The 22,103-nt window shown below is 40.2% G+C and overlaps 1 protein-coding gene across 2 annotated transcripts; it reads right to left on the minus strand.

The window, feature by feature from the left end:
- Nucleotides 1-7,470: 7,470 nt before the first annotated feature.
- PDP2 (pyruvate dehydrogenase phosphatase catalytic subunit 2) lies at nucleotides 7,471-12,492 on the minus strand. Of its 2 annotated transcripts, none has more exons than XM_082319146.1 (2): nucleotides 12,419-12,492; nucleotides 7,471-9,547 (listed from the first exon to the last, which is right to left on the minus strand). In XM_082319146.1, the coding sequence occupies exon 2, from the start codon at nucleotides 9,489-9,491 to the stop codon at nucleotides 7,887-7,889; it is 1,605 nt and encodes a 534-aa protein (XP_082175272.1). In that variant the 5' UTR covers nucleotides 9,492-9,547; nucleotides 12,419-12,492; the 3' UTR covers nucleotides 7,471-7,886. The 2 variants fall into 2 exon arrangements, with proteins under 2 accessions (XP_082175272.1, XP_082175273.1); XM_082319147.1 differs by lacking the exon at nucleotides 12,419-12,492 and adding an exon at nucleotides 11,754-11,818.
- Nucleotides 12,493-22,103: the final 9,611 nt, after the last annotated feature.

Below are 22,103 nucleotides of genomic sequence, written 5' to 3' on the forward strand. Positions count from 1 at the left end.
CTGGTGAATACTACAGCCTGTTTCAGATTTATTTAGTAATTGTTACATTTTTATCTAGATATGTAAACTCCTGCAACAATTTAGTTTTTACAAAAGCTGTTTGATTACAGCTAAGTCATTTGCTAGTTTCTAATAAAGAGGTACCAGCAATTAAGCCAAGATCATGCTACCAATAGTTTGCATAAATTAGCAATTTCAACTCAAGTAAGAAAAACAAATTATGACTTAACTGGATTTCGTTCAGTGGCATCTCCCCAAATTCCTACATAAGCACTTTCTTACCCTACATGGAAAAGAAGGGAGTCAGTATTGTGGGTGCTTCCTTTTTTCCATCAATACACATTGCCAATTAATTTATTCTCAGCTCCAGTTCCCAAGACACAAAACTTTACAAGTAACAATTCTCCTGCGTGTTTGGTACCACTGCCGTAATGCAAGCCCAGCAGTGTTTGAGGAGTAAGGACTTGAGGTACAGCTGCACCAATCCACAACTCTGAAGTTTTAAGGAAATGTAAGGACAGACAGTTTTTATTTTGGTACAACATCGGCATTTTGCAATAAGGACATAAAGTAAGTGCATGTTCACCTGTTGCTACATTTACTGGGTTGCATTATTTCTTTTGCCCTAGTTAAATGTCAGAACTTTACAATTCCTAACTTCTTCAAAAATGTGTAACAAAGTAATAGAAAATTCTTACACTAAGGTGAAAAAGGATCTATTACATCTGTAATGGGAAAGTTTTTGAACTCTTTCAGCAACAGAAGTTTCACAGGAGATTGTTTTCATCAGCGGGATGAATAAAAGATGAGTTGGCAGGTGAATAAGGTAGAAATATTTATTACTAGCATTCACTGAAAATGACACTAGAATGCCTCTAAAAGCCTGACTGGGGAAAAAAAAAAAAAAAAAAAAAAAAAAACAAACGCACGCACAAACAAAAAAACCCACATTTAAAAAATTAACTAGCACTCCAGAAAAGGAAATGAAGATAACTGAGTACCTCTACTTTTGTGTCAGATGGTTGGAAAGCCACACAGAAATTGAATTCAAAATGAAATTGAATCCCCTTTTTCTTTTTGTAACATAGCTGTAAAAGGGCAGCAATGTCACATTGTTTTTGTGGGTTTTACAGAGAGTTCTACACTTTCTTCTGCATAATGTCACCAGAGAAACTTTGGGACTGTTGACTAGTGCAATCTGTTCTACCATAGCCAAAGATTTCAAAGACACGGGGCTTACTTTAAACAAAGTCATAATAAAAATAACTAACCTTTTCAGCAATGTTAGCCACATTTTTTGAAAAAGAATCAGAGTTGTTAGGGAATTTACTCTCTACTATTATCATAGTTTAAAAAAAATACAGCAATTATCTCTTATTCATAAACACAGCTCTGCAAATGAGAGAAAGGTCCTATGTACATGCCTTAGGAATTCAGAGGGGATATCACAGCAAAGAAAACCATGGGCAAACAGTAAATTTCTTAATGCATGGCAACATCAGAATTAGGGATGGATGCATAGCGCTTATTAGCTTTATATGTGCTTGCAAACAGTAAGAGATAACTATTTTGTTTTGTTTAAAATAAGATGGTGCAACATGAGCCCCAACCCTGGAAGATTTTAATCATGACCTAGTTTCTCTAAAAATCTAGCCAAATTACTAGATTTCACTTTTAGAAGAGAGACAGATCACAGGAAAAGATCTGATTAGCAAATGGGTTGGGATCAGAACCTGACCCAAGCCCATGCGTGGAGCAAGTCCATGGAGGATCAACTCTGTAAGCCAAACACCGCCGCTTTATTCTGCCCCACTACTGCCCATCATTTTAATCTTTCAGCTGAGTTGCCAGCATTGTCCGAGTACTTTACTTTCATGGTAAGTGGTTAGAAACAGACTCAAACATATCTCAGGCTGAAGTTTGGGATTAAACAGAAGGTAAAGTTGCTCTGAGAGGAGAATGCATTACTTTTATCTGTGGTAACAAAGACGACAAAGCAATTACTGCTCATCACCCAGCACTTCAGATCTTTGATAGTTGCTGTGCTATACTGCATTGCTGTACCAGCAGCAAACAGTTGAAAAGGCTTTTCTGTAACTGCTTGTAGGATCATTCATGTATGCACCTGGCTGAAAGCACATCCTGTCATGCTCTAGAATACCCTCACCTGCTGTGTGTGGAAGAAAACCATGTCCCACTTCTCATATTGCTCTTAAAGAAAAAAAAAAAAAATGCAGTGTTGCCCCTTTTTCTTGAAGTAGTTGCCCAGAACAATAAATAGAAAACAAAACACCATGGAGTAATGGGAAAAGAAGAGAGAGAGTGGTGGAGGGTGGAAAAACAACAGCGAGAATACATAAGAGATGCAAGTTTTTATAAGCAGCATCCAGTGCAGGCAACTTTGTCCGGAAGAAAAAACTGCAGATAAAGGCAAAAATAAAAAAAGGAGGGGGAGGGAGGGGGCAAAACCCGTCCACCACTAAACAAACGAAACATTTACATCTCCAACCCTCATCTTATTCAAGAATCCCAGCTGACAACCAGGTTGAACCAAGATCTCTGTGAACACCCAGGCTGAACAGTGCATCTCCAGCTCCTCAGAGCAGCCAGTTCCTCCAGGAGCATTTCAATGTAGTTTCCAGACTAGAAGTCTGTCCAAACCAAAACAACTTAACCTAAGCCATAGCATAGCCATGGGACAGCCGTGGCCACCTGCAGCTCCTGAGCTGCACGACAGCAGGAGCTAGCCACTCGGCTAAGGGTTGAGCAAAGGTTTCCTCAGCTTAGGAAGCATCTTTTCCTCTCGTGCAATGGAAGACTCCTCAGGAAATTCAGAGACGTGCCTCTTGGCTTCACTTTCATGTTCTTCTACCTAGCAGCGCCAGCACAAGGAGACTGTTTTCCACAAAGCCTAACCACTTAGGGTACTTAGGCCATTAAAACTCATTTTTGGCTGAGAATTAAAGTTAATCAAACTCTTGCTCAGATTACCCTGTTCAGAAGTTGGAAGTACTAATAAATCACACAGAATTTTTAAGGTGTGTGTAGGTGATTGCTGGGGGTTTTTTTCTCCATTTTTCAATATTTTCAAATTTTTCAATAGCACCTGAAATGTATGTTATGAACACATACATAATAGCGAAGAGAGACTGAGGTCATAACAGAGCTCTCCTTTTGCAAAACTGAGATGACATCTTCTGGCTAACCTCGGTTCTGCAGGTACGAAATCAAAGATTTACTCAGTAAAGCACTGAAATTGAAATCCTTTTTGTTAAGAACACCACCACAGAACTGTGGAGCATGAAGCAGTGATGTAAGAGCCACCTCAAAGCAACAAAGACCATTTCAGAGAGCACAAAGCAAAGCACGCTGAACCAAAATAGGAAAGAGCATGTCAAAGGCTCCACCATCGGAGCTCGGAACCCCTCTGAGCTGGCAGTGAGCTGCTGGTTTCTAATGCACTTCAGCAGCCTACAGCCATGAAGAACTATTTCCACAGCTAGCATCTTTAGGCTGATTTGAGAGAAGTACGAAGGCAGTCTCAAACCCATTCTAGAACAAGTCCCTGGAGGATTGGCTCCAAAATTTCAGCAGGGAGGTATGAGAAGTATGATTTATCTGCTGCCTAGGGCTGCAGCACCCTTTTAAGCATTGCTTGTTAACCACATTTTCCCCTCTGCATTGTTTCTAGTTCAAAAAAGCTCACCAGAAGGCAAAAAAATGTACTTTTTTTTCTCTTTTAAGAAATGAAAAGTGCCCAGTTAAGTTTGCTTAACCCAAATAGAAACCACAATTCTGCTTCCTTTCCACAATTGCTTGGCTCCGTCATCTTTTTCCTTCAAGTTCTTAAAGAGCTTCAGTCACGCCATTCCAAGAGTCTCTGGTAGCACAGTCTCAAAGAAGCCAAACTCAAGTAGATGCCCCACCGCTTGGTAGCGTGGTGCTGGAGTGCAGGCCAATGGGCCGTAAAGTCCCTGAGCAGCAATTAACTAATGCAACAAGAAATAAGACTAACTCTTACCTGGCTGACAACTGGAGTGATCTGACAGCAGCAGTTTGAACTGGTTCTTCAGGATAAAGACAAAGATTTAGTAAAATTTCAAGTGTTTTATTTGACAATAGTACTTCTTTGAAAGTTAACCTCTCCACAACAGATATAAAGAAAGAAAAACTTTTTTTTCTTCATGTCACACCAGGCTTTGCAACCCCAAGAGAAACACATGCCTTGGATTCTTGCATTTCTACTTTTTACTGAGGTATTAAGCTTGTGGTAGTAAAGAGCACACACCACCATTGTGGGAAAACCGCAGAGCTACAAATGCTTAAGCAAACTCACGCCTACTCAAACTATTTACTTGTACCCTAGCTTGGACGTTTATGCTCTCTGACCTGGCATCTTTTCATATGAGCATTCAGTAGAAAGAATGCCAGATTCCAGTACAGTAACCAAAACATTAAGTCCTGCATCCATTTAATAAAGATTAGTTCTAAGTGCGAAATTAATATTTTTACTTACAAAACCAGTGATCCCTCTCACTATTTACAAAGAAGTTACCAAAAAAAAAAAAAAAAAAAGACCCCTCCAAAACTCCAAATACATTGTGGAGGCCTGAATACTTAAATATAAATAAGCATCATAATTGAGGAACATGGAATAAGAGTTCTGGAAAAAAAAAAACAAAGTGACAAAGTTGTATTTCAACCCAAGGTTTAAGTTTTAGGGAAGAAAATAATATTTTTTTCTAGTATTTACATCAGTGCTTAACCTCAGATGTTTTACTTAAGAGTCATAATGCCCATAATACCACATTTTGAGACACAGAATTTACGTGCCTGTGTTTTTGACTACTGCTTCTCTGGAAGACTATTGAAATAAAGAAAACAAACACCAAGCAGAACTATCTAACCTAAACCAAACAGGCTGCCTGCAAAGATGTTTGTTCCAAAATATTTTCAATATTGCAGGACTTGCATCTAAATGTGCTATCAAATCTTCACATCATTGTGCTTGCAGGAGCAGATTAATGCATTTTTTTTTTCTCATTTAAACATTGTTGATTCTCCAAGTCACAAAATACTACTTTTATTAATGCCTATTAGCTGTGTTTGCAGTTAGAGATAAAAATGTCTTATGATCCAGTTCAAATGGGTAGAGTCATTATTCTCCTTATCACAAGTATGGATAGATTGTTTTCATTGGCCTGCAACAAATTCCGGGGAGCATGCAGTTAAATCCATGATTTGCATTAAAAAAAAAAACAAACACCTCTAACTAGTTTAATGTTATCCTTTTCTACTATAGGATAATTATAGCATTGCATGTTAAACTGAGCAAAACTAACAAGAAATTAGAAGTGGTACCGTTCTTACTGCCAAATGCATCCCCCAAAACAATCATTATCAATTTGCTGTTGCAGTTACAATGACCTACGCACAATAACGTACCCAGGAGTAACGCTTAGATGACACAGTACCACAACGACTCTTTCAAAAAAGACGACCTAGATTTCACCACTGCGTGGTGAAAAGAACAAAACCAGCTTGTTTTTATTTTATGACTGTATACTCACTGGTTTGCTATGGTACTTTTGCAGTTGCAGGTTTGCTCTACAGCAAAAGTTTTCTAGATTACCTTCATAAAAAATGTATCGCTTCATATCAACTCTAAGGTGGTTGAGCCCCTTTGTTCCTCTAGCTACGCTGTTAAGTAATTTCTCTATAAGAGGTAGTCTAGAAATGCATTCTTTTACTGCTTTATGTCTAAATTTCAAGCAATGAAGCATGTAACTAATCACACAAAAGGATTTGAAAGAACAAAATGCTTAGAGCCAACAGGGTGTAGGAATGCTGCTGAAGAGCTCTCCCCTCCTCACCCAATTGCCTTGCGGGTAGCCCAGGCCCCTCCGGAGGCTGACAGAGCCTGACCTTCATTGCTTGCCGCCTTCTGGCAGGTGAATCTCAGTCGCCACAGCACCAGCCTCAAGGATGAGGGCACACTTTAAAGTAAATTGGACCCAAGCAACAAGGATTTCAGCAGCATCTGTAACATCTTGCACGTACTTAAAGTCTTCCCGTAGTCCCTCTCACCAAGATTTAAGCGTCAGGTTTCTTGAGGCAATCCTGTTTTGTTGAAATCCAGAGGAATAGACCTACTCATTTTACCTGAAAAACAGGGCTACCCGCCACCAGGCTGAATTGCTGGATGCACTCCAATATGCACTAGATGAAAAAAAACTTGAGTAAATTAGTTTTCCAAACAGTCGGGTTTTTTTAAGGGTGCATTCAGTGATTGCAACTGTAGCACTGAATTACAGGTCAATCCTGAATCGTCAAAAGCATGACTATTTTTTAAACAGCTTTAGTTTCCTTCAAATCAGTCTTCACAACTGATTATTTAAATGCCTGAAAAAGCACTGAGAATTTTTATCTGAAGGAAAAGTATACAAAAAGCCCCAAATCCACAACTGCTACCGGTTTATGCCCCAAGATCTCATCTACTTAACATTTTGAGAAAAATTTAAGTACTTTTTCATCTGCTAAACTGCAGAAGGATAACGCTTTTATTTTAAGTGAAATACAGGAAAAAAAAAAAGCAATGTTTTTATGTGCTCTGCTGCACCCACACAAGTTCCTACTCGGTAGCAACAGCAGTAAACAGTCCTGTATTCCCAGTACGCATGTTCTTGTGGGCAACAGTTACTGCTGTGCCTAAACAAGGAAAAGAGTCACTAGAGAACACCGTATGTGAAATTTAAGAAAATACAGCTTATTTGCAAGCACAGTATAAAAGAAAACCGTTGTAAAATACACAAAAGTGTATGTTCAGAGATTAGAACATACATTCGTTAGAGAAAATAAGTCTGCACCTATAAGGAAAACCTGATGTCCAAAGGCAAGAAAAAGAGTAAAATAAAGATTAAACATATTTTGGTGAAATATCAGCACTGTTATTTCTCTCATCTAAGTTAAATCTGAAGAGAAAGGTGCTCTCTCTTTTGCTGTATTTACGTTTAGATGAATTTTTGAACTTCTGGACCTGTCAAACTTCATTTACAGTTGGTGGATTTGATGCACAGCTCTTCATAGATCAATACTTAATAAAAGGGTACACTCTTTAAGCAAATTAGACATTTAAATGCTTAAGTCTAGTACTGTTAATTCCTAAACAGGGAATTGTGAAGTCCCTCATGTGTGTTTGAGCTGTAAGTTGTCACACAAGCCCACATACAGAGTTAAGAGAATATGCATTCACGCTGCAAAATAATTGTGGAAGAAAATATTATTTTGTTTCCTAACTTAAAAAAAAAAGAATTAGGAAAAAAAAAAATGTCTGACAATCCCAGGACTCTTTGAACAGCCTTCTTTAGTGTTGTCTTCACATATACAAGGCAATTTGTTAAAGTATCTGACACTATTACATCAAATAAAGGTTTGGTAGTTTATTTATTTAATTCAATTACAGTGCTTCAATAGAATGCTACTCATTTTCCACAAGAGCAGAACCTTTCTTACACTCCACATAGCTACAGGTATTATCCATCTCTCTGTTAAATTGTACCAGTCTCAGTGAAATTTATCTCGTTTGTTCATTCGGAGAGTTTTACCAGTGGTTCCCATGGAATCAGAACTGGGTCAGCAATCTTTAGTTCACTTACATTTCAGTGAACGTTCATCAAAACATTTTTCTTCAGTGCGCACAGACCTGGAAACCCAGGGAACTGTCACCAAACTTGCTTCTAGAAAAGTTATTTTCGAGACTAGTAAGTAACAAAGATTTAGGAACTTCCAGACCGTAACACTGGTAAGAGCTCGACTATCAGAGAAAAACAGTAATGCTTTCTGTATCAAAGTTGGCTAGTGGTATAGAACAGCAGCAGTGCAAGTCTCTATTCCTTGTTTCTGTAGTAATTTTCAATTGTTTCTGAATTAAAATACACCACAGTAACTGTGATATCATCTCTGTACATTCTCGCAAGGTCTTCAGGCAGTGTCAGCATGGCAGCAAGTTTCTCTTGGTCCACCTCCCCATACTCATTACTTCCAACTGCATGCCTTATTAAATGAGTAGCTACGTTCTGGTCAAGTGAGGCAACACCTCCGTTTTTCCTCTGAAGTAACAAGCTGTGCATATAACCCAAATTAACTGGTTTCTCAAAAGCCAGTTGTGGTTTCTGCACATGATGCTCTGTAAGCTGTCCAGCAACAAGTTTTACAACCTTCTCATTGCTTAGCATCTCCCACAGTCCATCCGAAGCAATAACTAGAAACTTATCCTTGCTTCTTAATTTGTGGTATGTGACTTCAGGCTCCGCAGTTAAATAAGGGGGTGTATGGTAGTTTGGAGGAACGTACTGATAAATATTTAAAGCCTCAAGATCACAGCTATTCTCGAGAATGCTGTGTTGCAATTCTTTACTCCATTTTAATTGCACATCTCCAAAAGCTCTGGAGGGCATGAGAATCCCCAGTAATCTGTCATTCACAAATAGGGTTTTCTCCTCAGATCTAGGATGTTCTCTCTTCAGTCTTCTAATTTCAAATTCATCGAAGGCGTTGTGGTCTCGGGTTAAAGGGAGAGTAGACCACGTTCCGTCTTCTTCACAAACCCCTAAAATTGCTCTGCAGTCACCAGTATTTGCGACATGTAAGTGAACACCATCAACATGAGCTACACAGGCGGTTGCACCAGAAAAAGCTACTTGAAGGGCAATATTTCTCATCAATTCATTTTCCTGGGGAGCCTGAACTTCCAGTGATATGTCTGAGTCTAACCTTTTGAATGCACATATCATGGCTTCTTCTAAACTAAATCCTGGCTCAGTGTCTAGGTCCAGCAAATGTTGCCAGTAAACCCGGAGGCTTTCAAAATATTGTGAAGTTATTTCTCGATACTCTACATCATTTGGATGCTTGTGCCACTGCAGAATAGGCAGAACTGGTTTCATGCACTCCACAGCAAGCTCGATCTCTTCCAGGGTTTGCCGAGACATGAGAGACACCGCTATATAATGAAGTAGCCTCTCGCTTACCGCCTGAGCACACGCAGAACCCGCATGACCATCGAAGACTCCAAACATCATCCCTTTGGTCTGCAAGCAAGTGGCTGCGCTTCTGCGGTCTTCAATAGGGGTGTTGGATGCCAACTGGTTACTTTCAAACCTCAACACAGAATTTGCATTTTTACCATTCAAATCCAGTACTTTATGGGATAATTCACCTGCTCTGAGTATATCGTTGATTTGTGATGGCGACAACTGGAAAGAGAAATGTTCTTCTTCGGTGGAAGTGTGTCGGAATGCTTTTTTTAAGGAGAAAGTATTGTCTAAGCTGCAGCTCCCAGCAGGGTAGAGACGTGTTTTGGAGAAAACAAGCTTCCATTTTATCTTGTTTCTATTTGGGATACAGATGGAGTACAAACGTCCTTTTCCTTGTAAAACAATGCTGTTTCTTGCTGAGCTTAAGATCCAGGATGATACAGTTCCTGACATCATAAGTCACTTCACAAATAGGAGCACCTTCCTTCAGTAACACAGAATGCCCTTACAGCCTGGAATGTAAGAATAGGAAAGGTATAAAATTTAGAAGGTTCACAAGAAGCTTTCTATATAGCAATACAAAAGCAAGCCTAGAGCTCACAGAAATATTTAGAACTTTTTCCCAAAAAAGACCGTTATAGATAGAGGCATCTTAAAAGTGATAGAATTTCCATCACTTAATCATAACCTTGGTGAATTTAGCCTAGGGTATGACTGCCCCTCTCCAGCTAACTCATCAGAAAAGCTGATTTTTATTTTCCAGGCATGGTTTTCCTCATTGTGGCAAGGCTAAGAAGAAATTCCAACATTACAAGAAATGCCATCATAAACTGTTCAGTGAAAAGCCTTGTCTAACATGACATAGAACAAAGAGATCCAACGAGTTAGAAAACAGGAACTCAAGTGACAATTAATGCACAACTTTAAAAAAGCCTGCTAGAGCACAACTCCATTAATACACTCTTAAGATCAGTGCTCAAACCCTACGGAAAAACTGAAAGATGTGGCAAATTAATGATTTATATGAATTGCCATGATCCTCACATCTAGAACAAGCTAGTCTACCTTTCCAATTCTGTTCCAGCTTATAAGCTCAACTCTTCCTTTTTTTATCTTCAAGGTCTTAACCAACCTTCATGCAGGTAGGATTTTTTTTGTGCAGTTGAAGGCGGATTCTACTGCTGGTTAATTAATGCATTTATCATGGCATTGCGCACTTTGATGCGGTGAAAGTTATAACATGGTTACACTGACAACTTTTATGGGTTTACAATTTGGCTTGTTCATTTGGAGTGCAATGAGAACAAGCAGCTGTGAAGAGCTCTGCTGCCAACAGCGCTAAAACCTAGGGCACCTGAACAGCTGAAGTTCTTCAGTTGCCATGGGGGACATCCATCATGTTGTCTCCTACTTTAAATAAGGTATTCAAGCTGTGGGAAATTGCTAAGTACAACTAGATGCTTACTCCACAACAGAATTTTGCCCCATGGATTTCGAAAGCTAACTGTATAGTAGCACCACAAGTACAGTTACTCTGAAAAGATCATGCTAGCAGCCAGTTAGAACAATACAGTTTTCTGGGAGCTCTGAACCACTTTCAGGTGGCCTGTAGCACTTTGTGCTCTAGGTCTCAGGCCAAAGTTGCTACATACTACTGCAATATTGTTTTTTTAGCAGGACTTTTAATGAGAAATAACAAGAAGCCAGCCTGGACAGTTGTATAAAAATTGTTCTAAGAGATCAGAAGGAGCTAAAAAACAAACTTGAACTATTCTAAACAAAAGGCCTACTGATACAACACAAGGACTTTACTGAAATCCTATTTGGAAAACAAAAGCAATGTGTCACAAAACATTTCTGAAGTGTACCACCCATGCTTAACAACAGAAAAGAGTAGACAAGCCCCCACCAAGGTCCCCACCACTATAATTCTGGGGAGTCTATGAGTACAGGCAAAGACACAGCACAATTTTACTGCTGATGGCAGGAGAGCAGATGGTAAAGGCGATGCCAGTTCATTGCTCAAGGCTTGCCTGCAGTCTCCTGGGACACTGGCATCTCCCAACACAACCAACACCTTTTGTTGTACTGCAGAGAGAACACAACCAAGATAAAGCTAATAGGCAGACAGCTGATACCGCTAACTCCAGCATCAGCTAAACCCAAAAAGCACCAACAGTGCAAGACAAGCCTTCATGTTTGCCAACCTTTCCCAGGCCATTCCCCATCCTTTTTTTTTTTTTTCTTCGTTCTCTTCCCACCCTTCTGAACCACGTGAGACTGAAACAATGACGACTTTCATGTTCTTGACTCAAAAAGCCTATAGAAACAATGTTTTAAACAAACTTAACCCTGTTCACATCAGCTGGCAGACAAGACACAGCAAGGTGGTGGGTTTTTTTCCTAGCAGCAGAGTTGCCTAATACCATTTAGACATGTGTTTGCCTGAGGTCAGGTAGCATCGATCAGTCCTGAAGCACATTTCTGAACCACCCCTACTCACTGCCCGTAACTACGATTTCCATGTCCTCAGGTTCCTACCCAGTCACAGTGCGCAGACTCCACTGCTTCTGCCCAGGGCACCCACCTGCATCCGTTAGCTGCTCCAGCACAAGCCATGTTAAAACACGGTAGCAGTGCTAATAAAAGCAATGTGCTAAAGCCCATTATGTAAGAGCCAATTACATAAAACCTTACGCTCCTGCGTGGCACACCTACCGCTCCAGCACCAAACGCAGCACTTCCTCATCAGGTGAATTAGTGTCATCACTGAAACCCGAAGCGCCCCACAACACAGCCCACTTGCTGCTGGGAAGTCAGAGGACGCGCTGGGGGCTCACAGAAGAGGAGCGCCCACTTTTTCCAATAAAACGACAGATACCCATTACATTTAGTTCTACAGCCCCCCCCCCCCCCATATTCCCCTCACGCCCGCTCCCGCCACTGCCCGCACACCCAACCCTTACCCCCACGCACCAGCCCCTACCCCGCTGCCCCCGACAAGCTCCCCCCCGCCTCCCCAGCCCCTGCCCCGCGCCGCCCGCACACCGCACCGCACGCCCTGCCCCACACACACCCCCGCGGGCCTCTCCCCGCAGAGCCGCCCCGCGGCCTTCCTGCCCCCACGGCCCCGTCCTCCCGCCGCCGTGAGCGCTGCCCCTTGAGCAGGCTCGCCAGCTCCGGCCCGGCTCCGCTCCCTCCGTCCCGCGGCACCGCCCCCTGCCCGGCTCGGCCGGTGCCAGGGCGGAAGCGCTGGCGGCCGCCGCCCAGGCGAGCCCCCGCGGCCGGCGCTCACCCGGCGGCGGCTGAAGCGCCCCTGCGGCGGCAAGGGCGGCGCCTTCTTCCCGCCCGCCCCCCCGCGCGGCGCCCCCGGGCGCACCCACCGGCCGCAGCAGCCGCCACGCGACCCCCGCCGCCTGCAGGTTCCGGGCTCGCCGGCGCGGCGCCGGCGGTGGAGCGCTGATTGACAGCCCCGCAGCCCAACCCGCGCCTCCGACGCCGGAGACGCCCTCGGAGCCCCGCCCCGAGCAACTGCCGCGCCGTGGCGCGGCGCGCGGGTTCCTGTCAGGACGCGGCGGGACGGACGAAGCGCGTGGGGCCGAGCCCGGCCTCCCTCCCGCCCCTCCGCCATGTTCCCCTCAGCGCCTGCCTTTGCCCGCAGCAGCTCCTCCGCCGGCAAGCTCGGTCGCAGCTGCGGAGGGGCGAGGTAAAGCTCGCTCCGGAGCTGCCGTCAGGCCCAGGGGTGAGGAGGCGTCCCGGGGGCGGGCGCTGGGCCGGGCCCCGGAGCCGCCCGTCACCTCAGCTGCCCCGCGCTCGGTCAATAGAGCCGTGCCCTTGGCTGCCGCACCGCGCGGGTGAGGTGCTGAGGGCGGGTCAGGCGCCCGGCGCTTCTCGGTTTCCTGCGTATTTTTAAGCAGGATAATAACGTGACCAATAAAAGCAAGCAGATGAGATGCATTAGAAAACAAAGCATCAGCAAGATTTCCCCCCCCCCCCCCCTTAATAAACTTCAAAATCCGTTATTCTCTTGAGGGAGGGTCCTTAGGATTTTTGTTTGTTTGTTTTTTAAATACAATTCTACCTCCTTCAGTGCCGAGGCCACCAGCTGATGAGGCTCAAAATCACAAAGCCCTTTTGAAAATGATAGGCCATATAAATGATGGAGAGCACAAATTAAGGGCTCGTTTTACTGGCTCCCTGTTTGGTTTCATGTGTCTGCTTGTTTTGGTTAAAATTTCTACTGAGTGGTTTTATACCATGTAACAAGACAAGGAAGGGGCCCAAAGTGCATGGTGGTTAATAAGTAGATATTGTGTACTATGGATTGGTTACTAAGTACTCCTCACTTTAACCTGCAATAATGATTTTGCAAAAACAGAGGGTCACAAGTCACAAAAGGCTTTGATATTACCAGTGCATTTTTTTATTTTCCTGGCTTCTTGTACTGAAGCGTTTTTCATTTAAATAGTGTGTTGCAGGTATCCTAGATGAGATAAATGTGTTCCCAGATTATCTCAAGTGGAAGGATGCACGATCATCTTCGTGAGTCTGAGGTTTTTTTCTTGTTTTTGTTAATACAACGAAACATATTGGAAGACCAAACCAAGGAAAAAAATAGAAGGTCACCTTAAAGAAAAATTTCAGGACATTATTCTACCACACATGAAAACAATTATCTTAAGTTTGACATAATTATTTTATTTGTCTGACAAATTTACTGAACTAAAAGAGGTCATGCACAGCAGCCCTTACCTGCATCTCTCTGCTTTGCTCCACTGCTTGGATATACCAACAGTAGTTTCTGGGTGCCAAGGCACTCTTCATTCTGACCTACCAATTTTTTCATCTTTTGTACCATTTACAACAGTGATAAAACTTCATACAGCAGCCTAAAAATTAACTTGACTGCTCTGGGTTTCCTGTGTTCCCAGCATGTTTAAATGCTTCTCTTCAGCTGAAAGCTATTACTTATTGGTCACACGTTCATGCAGTAATTTCATAAACTCACATGCATAAGCTGAAGTGATTTAGGAAATGTGTAAATGAAGGTGAAACAATTAACAGTCCTGCACACAAGGGTGTTGCTTTCATTCCATATTTTCTAAGCACAAGAAGGAATAGCATATTGAAGGCTTCCAAGAAACTTAATGGGTTTCAGTGTTAATATGAGGACTGGATATTAAGTTGAATTGAGATTTAGATTTTGCTTTGGAGTGTTTCGTTATGCTGATGACCCAGAGTAATGTATAAATAAAGTTTAAAAAAGTAGAAATGCTACTCTGATATGATTTGAGGACAGAAACAGTATTGCTCAGGCTTGCAGTATTTTTGCCTTCAGGAATACCTAATTAAAATGGCAAATTTCTGTGGCAACAGTGGCTTGGTTGCCATAGTGCTCTATCTTGTTCAATTTGCATTGAAAAAATTATAACTCAAGTTTCTTTAAATAAAACTAAGATTTGATTTTGACTTCCCTGTTTATAGGTGAGCTAAAGTTCAGTATCAAATGTCCTGTGCCAGGAGAAAGTTCTTGCCAGTATTTACAAGCAAATGAGTGTAATTCCAGCGGCATTGCATTAAGGTGCAGTGATAGGTTAAAATGTAGCTAATGCTATATTTAGATTTTTTCAAGGTATAATTTTATCTGTCGACTTGTACAATTAGCAACTCTGATTTCTTTGCAAATAGGTTTTTGTGCTCATTTCTGTGTTGCTTGTTTAGGCCATGATCCATCTCCCATTAAAGTCAATGACAGTTTCAGCAGACTTAAATAGGTTTCAGAAAGTGAAATGTTTATTTAAGCCTAAAAGGTCAGTTTGAGAAAAGCCATTGCATGCAACTGGTTGCGATCAGGCCACTCACGCACATGGTGTCTTTACTTCTGACCTTGGGGGATTAACAAAATATTTTAAAATTGCTTTATTTCTGCTTATATTGCATATCTCTCACTGCATACAGGGACTTGAAATAAGCTTGGGTTTACTGTTTTGTGATCTTTTATGCCTTGATTTAATTTTAGATTCTATGATGACCTTAATATTAAGGCAAAAATGACTTATTATTCATTATCTTAGCTGTGTCAAGTTTCTTAACAAAGCATTAAGAATGATCTGAGGAGAATAACTAGCTCAAGGTTAAATTACAATATACTGAAGATGCTGACACCGTCACAGAAACAATTGTATTTGTTCTACTTCATCAGTTCCCAAAATCTGTTTACAAAGACAAAAGTAAATTACTTTGTGCAGCCTTTGCAAAGCAGACATATTTCAGCAGTCTGTTCTGGATTTTAAACATTTGTTTCAAAAAAATTAATGAAGTATAATAGAAGATGCACAATCTTACATACCTGGAGTAATTCAAGTAAGTTAATACAGAATTATCTGAATTATTCAGTGGTAACAGAGAACATTTGCACAATGAGGATTTTCATACACAGAACTGAAGGTAGATGTCTGCAAAAACTGATAAGAAAAACTGACTTCTTGCGAGGGAGTGTGGGGAGATCTCCCACAGACCATAAACTTTCCTTGAGGGTTTTAGCACTTAGTATTCTGCTTTGAAAAGAGTAGCAGCCAACTCAGCTCTGGGAGCATCTATGTTGCTGAAAGAATTATAGTTAACTGAAGTTCAGAGAATCGTGGTTCCACAGTAACTGGACTCCTAACAGCACTATATCACCCTTTCTCTCTGAAAAGCCAACGCTGTCTAGAAGAACTGAAAAATTTAGGAGGCAAAAGAGCTCATATGTATGCATCACTTGGAAATGGCATATGAAAGTATATTTGGTACAGCTCTGACAGTTTGGGATAATGAGGTCTTCAGTTGAAGTTAAGAAACAGCCAGAATGTATCTAGGAGGTGGATCTAGGAGGTGGAAGAACAGCTGTTTCTAATTTTTCATGTCCTTTTATCAAAGGAGAATAATTCTGTGACTGACTGGACAGGGAAACTTAAAGCTTTCTATCTGACTTTCCTTACACTGGTACTGCACTATTTGGGGTTTCCTTTGTTCCTATGGAACATCATTACTTTTTTTCCTCCCCTTGTTTGTTTGGGCAACTGGTTGTGGCTAATTTGGTGCAATATATACAGCTTCTGCTTCCAGAAGCTGCAAACAGATGCCCATCAGCTACCGCTGCCTTCACAGCAGGTGCTGTGATGGATTACTTTCCACTAACTGATTGATATTCATGAAAGGTGTGGGACTCCTAGTGCTTTTTGAACATTTCTTGTTATGGGGACACACGAAGAACAGGACCATCAAATAAGCCTGGTGTTCGTAAGAAAGCAAGTTAAAAAATCAGAATAATATTTCTAATAAATAACTACTCCTTTTCCAAAAAGCTGACTAGTAACAAACACAATTTGAATCCAAAGAGAAGCAGTTTACTAGAAGTTTTCCTGAAATGGAGAGAAAGACTCAGTCTAGTGATACACATTAGAAAATAGCCATAGATCCAAACCCTTTGGAAACTTGTGAATGACCGTCATGCAAAGGGAGGTAGGTGCTTTGAATGAATTGGCTCTCTGGTCCATCTCAGGGAATACAGATGGAGTCGGAACTTGCCTTTGCACAAAAAGCACAACAGTCTAGCTACACAGCTTTTTGAACGGAAACGAGTTCAATGCCAGCCCACAAAACACTTGGATACCTTCCTGCTGAGAGCCCTTAAAAACATCAGCTGTTTTCTGTGTGTATTTTGCCCTGTGCATAGTGACATACGTTACATTTGCTGTATATCATATTTTGAATCTTGACAAAAGGTAAATTAGCACGTTAGATGCAGAGATCTCTTCTTATAAACAGTACAAAAAAACATGAATGAGACTGGGAAAAATAAATTTCCTCTAGGTCTGTTAAAGCAATTGCATTTTCCTAGTTTGGTTACAGCAAATTCCAGTCTTTGATCCTCCTATATGGTCTAAAACAAATACTCAAATGCTAGGAAAGCAAACAAGCTGCAAGAAATGTCAATGAGCAGAGGTAAACACAACGAACAACTGTAGGAAAAATGCCATTCCAACTCTCCAACTTCATTTAATCTCTGGTGCTACACCAGAGGCTAAGCAGTGTGTCTATATATGAAGTTGCAGGGGTTAAACTGAAAATCCAGTTTAAGTTAATGTAATTGGACTGGTGCAAAGGCCTATCTAGTTGCTGTAATTGCATCTGAACTCCACATATATAATTTTTACCAGGTGTTGCTTACAAACTAATTCAAGTTAAACTGAAATACGTGTTCAGTTAAGGTTCTGTGCCACTGTAAAAGTGAGTTTGAATTTATTGGGGGCAGCTTACAAGCGCAGGAGAGGCTTCTGGCTTGGTATGAAGAGCTCATGTGTAGAAAACTAATCATATTCCTTTCCTCCCTCTCCTCCTTCCACCTTCTTCACCTCCAACAGATGAACAGACTGAGTTGACTCTTGAATTGCTGCATTTAATATTCCACTATATTAATGTGAAATGAAACAAAATGACGGTTTGCATTACTATGTTGCTGTTCACAACCTGGAGTGAGGGGCTGAAATTTTACTAAAATGCAAGTAGCAGTATAAATGGAACATCAGAGGTAGAAACATTCTCTGCCTTGCAGCCATGCAAATTGGGAATAGTTCTGTGAAAGTCAGTCAGGTTTCATCAATATACTGTAGTTTCCCCAGGGTAAGTGAGAAAAAAATTGAGACCTCCCCCTCTTACAGGCAGTGTAGAGCAACACGCTTTGATATTCAGTGTCTTTACTAAATGGTCACTTTTGCATGCAGAAGGAATTCAGAGAGGAAAACAGCTAATCTCAGGTATAAGATAACATCTCCTTTTTTTCAGGCTTATCTCTGCTTTTTTCCTGAAATGCTCCCTTTTTTTATCTTTCTGACCTTTAAACACCACCAAAAGCACCATCTGGTGACAAGGTACCTTGCAACACTTTTCCCCTCATGCTTATATTTGGGTTAATTTACACTCAGCATGAAATATATCATTATAAATCACTGCTAGATCATATCAATGGTACCACTGAAACTGCCTAAAAATCTTTCTGTTTGCAGAGGATGGGGAAAAAAAAAAACCTAAGTTGAACCTTAACTATAGCTATTAAAGTTAAAAAGGTAAAGTTAAGATAGCATGCAGTTTACCAGGCAGAGGATATCTCCACTCTATCAGTGAAAAGAGGAACAAAAAATTGTGACTGATTTATTGAGTTTCTTTTGTAAGATTGATTTTTATCTGATAAAGGAGTTTCAAGGACTGCATATGTAGAGCCAGCACAGGGATTTCAATTACACTCACTCATACCTTTAAAAATAATTCTTGTCAAGGTTAAATTCTCTCATCCGTTGTATTTTGACTGAATTGGCCTTAAAAATTGTTTTAAGCGTTGTGGTAAGAATGGAAACAGACAGCCACTAGATGGCATTTTTAGTCTAGCTTTTACAGCTGGGCAATTTCAGTCACCGTCCTAAATATAAGGCCTCGTGTTCTCTCAGTCATGACAACTGTGATCCTATTCCAAGTTAAGCTAAGCCTTGCTGGAGTAGTTAGATTCAACTGCTATTTTTCCTTCAACATAGTTGGTAGAAGATAAGGATAGCACAGGTTCTAGAACTTGAATGACCTTGATGGAGGAGCTTTGCTGAGGAATGTTTATGTGCAGAGGAAGACAGTTTAGAAGGAAAACAGAGAAAATGAAGTTTCTGCAAATCCTCAAAAAGTACTGATGCATAGCACAGGTATTTGGCCCTGTGAATTGCCTTTGAGGGGGACATGTGTATAGAGGCCCTAGCTAGAATACTGCTAGGAGTTCAGACAAGCAAAGTGGTAGTAGTGGCTTGATTCCTATGGTCTTACGAAACACAGCACTTTGTAAATTGATGGTCATGTCTGTATATGCAAGCACTGAAACATAGCTCAGATCAAAAGTGGAATTATTAAATAATAGAAGTTTGTACTGTTTAGTTAGTCTCTTCTGAGGGTCTCAAAGCATATTATATAGTACACAGTCCTTGGGTTTGATTATCCTCATCTCATGGATAACAAGATAAACCAATGTTGGTAAAAGAAATAAAGGAGTTCTTGCTATAAGGCTCTCAAGTTAACTCTATTTCAACCAATATATTAACAAGTCAAGAATCTGTATAAGGAATACCAATGAATATGGTTCCTTGTACCCTAGAATATTACTACTAGGATAACTTTGCTAAAGGAGAAAGAATCATCAGTGAAGATCTTCATGCTACCCCTCCTGAAAAGTAACTTAGATTGGTGATTTTAAGTCTTTTGGTGGGGAACAATCAGTTTTATTTTTGTTAGTTTTGCTATGTTTTCCTAGTAGATTATATTTTCAGCTACAGGGAAAACACTGTACAGCAAAGCTTAATCTAACTGAATACTATACCTTCATCATCCTGATTGCGTTATTCATTGAATATACAATAAAATTCACTATTTCATATAATATTTGATATTTTTTCTTGCAGTTTGCTTTTATAATCTCAAAATAAATGAAGTGCATTAAGTTGTAGAATGTAGTTTATACCTTTAAAACTATACAGAAATTAAATATTTGTGCTTTTTTATTGGATGACCAGGATTTCAAGAAATGAAAAGTATATAAAAGGCTTCCTTTTATATTTTGCTTCACCATGGTAAAAATAGATCATGTTCTTTAATCCAACAACTGAAAAAACCCTGTAAATAAGATAAAATTTGTTTCTGAAGGAAGGTATGGATCAGTTTTTCCCAGAAACTGAACACCTTGGGGGATTCAGCGTTTAAAGCTCTTTACAATAGCTAAGCTTTTACAATAACCTTGTGAGCTAAACATTATCCTTCTGTTGTACATGAGTAAACCACCCTTAAAGAAGCTTAAGTACTGTGTTCAAGGTCACAGAATGGACACATTCTGTGGATAAGTAAGATTTTTATTTCATTAGACTGAGTGGTTGTAGCTGGGGAAAAACTGGACAAAGTTTTAGTATACAAGCCCTCTTTACCTTTTGTGAAAGGCTGAGTGAGCAGAAACCTACTTATATGCCTAGAATGAGAGAAAACACTGAAAATACTCATCAGTGAGCAGCTCTGTGAAAGTGTATACTAATACTAATGCAGCAGTACTTTGTTAGCTTGGTTAAAATTTAACCAATATTACTTACCATATATATAGCTTAATCAGGAAAGTATTTTAATTTACCCTAATAAAATGTACTTGGACTATCAAATATGTAAGGTTCTTTTGAAAGACTTTTTACATTTTAAAATGAGTCTCTTCAAGTAGGTTTTAATTTTGACAGGGACATAAGATTCCTGACAACAATAATTTAATTCTGACTGGGCAAGAAGTCATTCAAGATGCACAAAATATGTCAGAATTTGAGTGAAAGGATTAAGCTGAAGTAGAAACTACTAGTCCCAAAAGATGGGAAGAATTATGATATAGACTAAGAATAGTTTTTAAACAGAGGTAGGCTTTCTAGAACTTAAAAAAAAAAAAAAAAAAAAAGCCCAGAAACTTGGGAGGGGTAACTCTTAGCTGTACTTAGATTATTCTACTATAGTATAATCAAGGTTTCTATGAAACTGAAAGTAAACAATCAAATCATTCCTTGATCTGAAATAGATGCATCAGTTGGAGATATCAAACAGCATTTCTGTTAATGAAAGTCCAAGAAAAACAAACAGTGCTGTAAGTAGGGAGAGGTAGGTCTATTCAAAATAAAGGACAGAAATGCCCACTTGATTTTAAAGTCTCATTTATTTAATTTGTTAAAGAAATTAAGATACATTAAATAGATTTTCTGCAATACCAGTTTGCATTACTAGCAAAGTTACATTCATAACAGCTAAAAACATTATATTTTGTAATGATTTTCCATTTCCTTTAGCATCTGCTGTATAAGAATCTCACGCCTAAAACAACGCCAAATTGGCCCTCACAACATTCCTGTGAGGTAGGTCAGTGTTACCCTCATTTTATATAAGAGGAAACTGAGGAACAGAGTGTTTTAGGTCAGCATACCAGAAAAACCGTGGTCAAGTCAGGTCTAGAATTCTAGGCTTCCATTCCTTATACTGTGCTTCACATCTAGTGTCTTTCTCCCTTTCTGAAAAGGATGACCCCATCGTAGCTGTTCTCCTCTTTCACCCTGCTTTCCTTCACATTGCACATCTTTGATGATTTCTCCATCTAAGCTGATGAAAACTGATAAACATCAGCAATTTCTATCTGAACTATACAGAAGTAGAACATTTGAAGCCCAGAATTAAAGTAACTGAAAATAGACTGTGGGTAGTTACAGATAACATCACTGTATTTAGTACCGGACACACAAGTCCGAGTTTTGTCACTAAGCTGCAGAAGCAGTAATACTAACACAGAGCTTTTCTAAAGCAACTTCCTTTTGAAGAGGTAAAAGGACTCAGGACTGATGAAACCTCGTATCTGGAGGGAGTATCCCTGACAGACTGCCATAGTGAGGGGACGATTTGTGCAGCAATGCACTTTCAGTGCAGTCAAGGTCTACCCATGTTAGGTCCCTAAAGTAAACATCTACTTTGTTTAGGGCAGACAATGAAGGAGGTCGTCTTGCAGAGCAAATCACTTAACTGAGGTAGAATCTGAACAATTGAGAACGACAAAACACATACCTGAATTGTTACAGATGTTCTTTTCAACAAAATTGACAAGGGCATTCTAGTTACATATGCTGCATGGGCTAAAAGAACAAATGTCCAAACAACACTGCAATAAAATGGCCTGCTTTTAAACAGTGTTTATATTGTTGTTATAAATTAGTTATAAAATAGAATCTTAGAACAGTAACTTTAAAATATATATATAGTTTTCATACCAGTGCCTACTTGAGGCGAGTAAAGAAATTTTTTCTAATGCTACTCCTGTGCACTGTATGTGTTGACAGACAGCAAGAATACAGCAAAAGAAGACAGAGCTCAGCAAATGCTAACAAGAGATCAGTAAGGAAAATTTAAGTCCAATTTATCCAAAATTCTTGACTACAATTTCATCATGTATTAAATGAGACAATTAGAAGTTGTGGCCATCAGTACAGGTAG

This window comes from Platalea leucorodia (genome assembly GCF_965183815.1).
Source record: "Platalea leucorodia genome assembly, chromosome: 8".
NCBI classification, from domain to species: Eukaryota; Metazoa; Chordata; class Aves; order Pelecaniformes; family Threskiornithidae; genus Platalea; species Platalea leucorodia.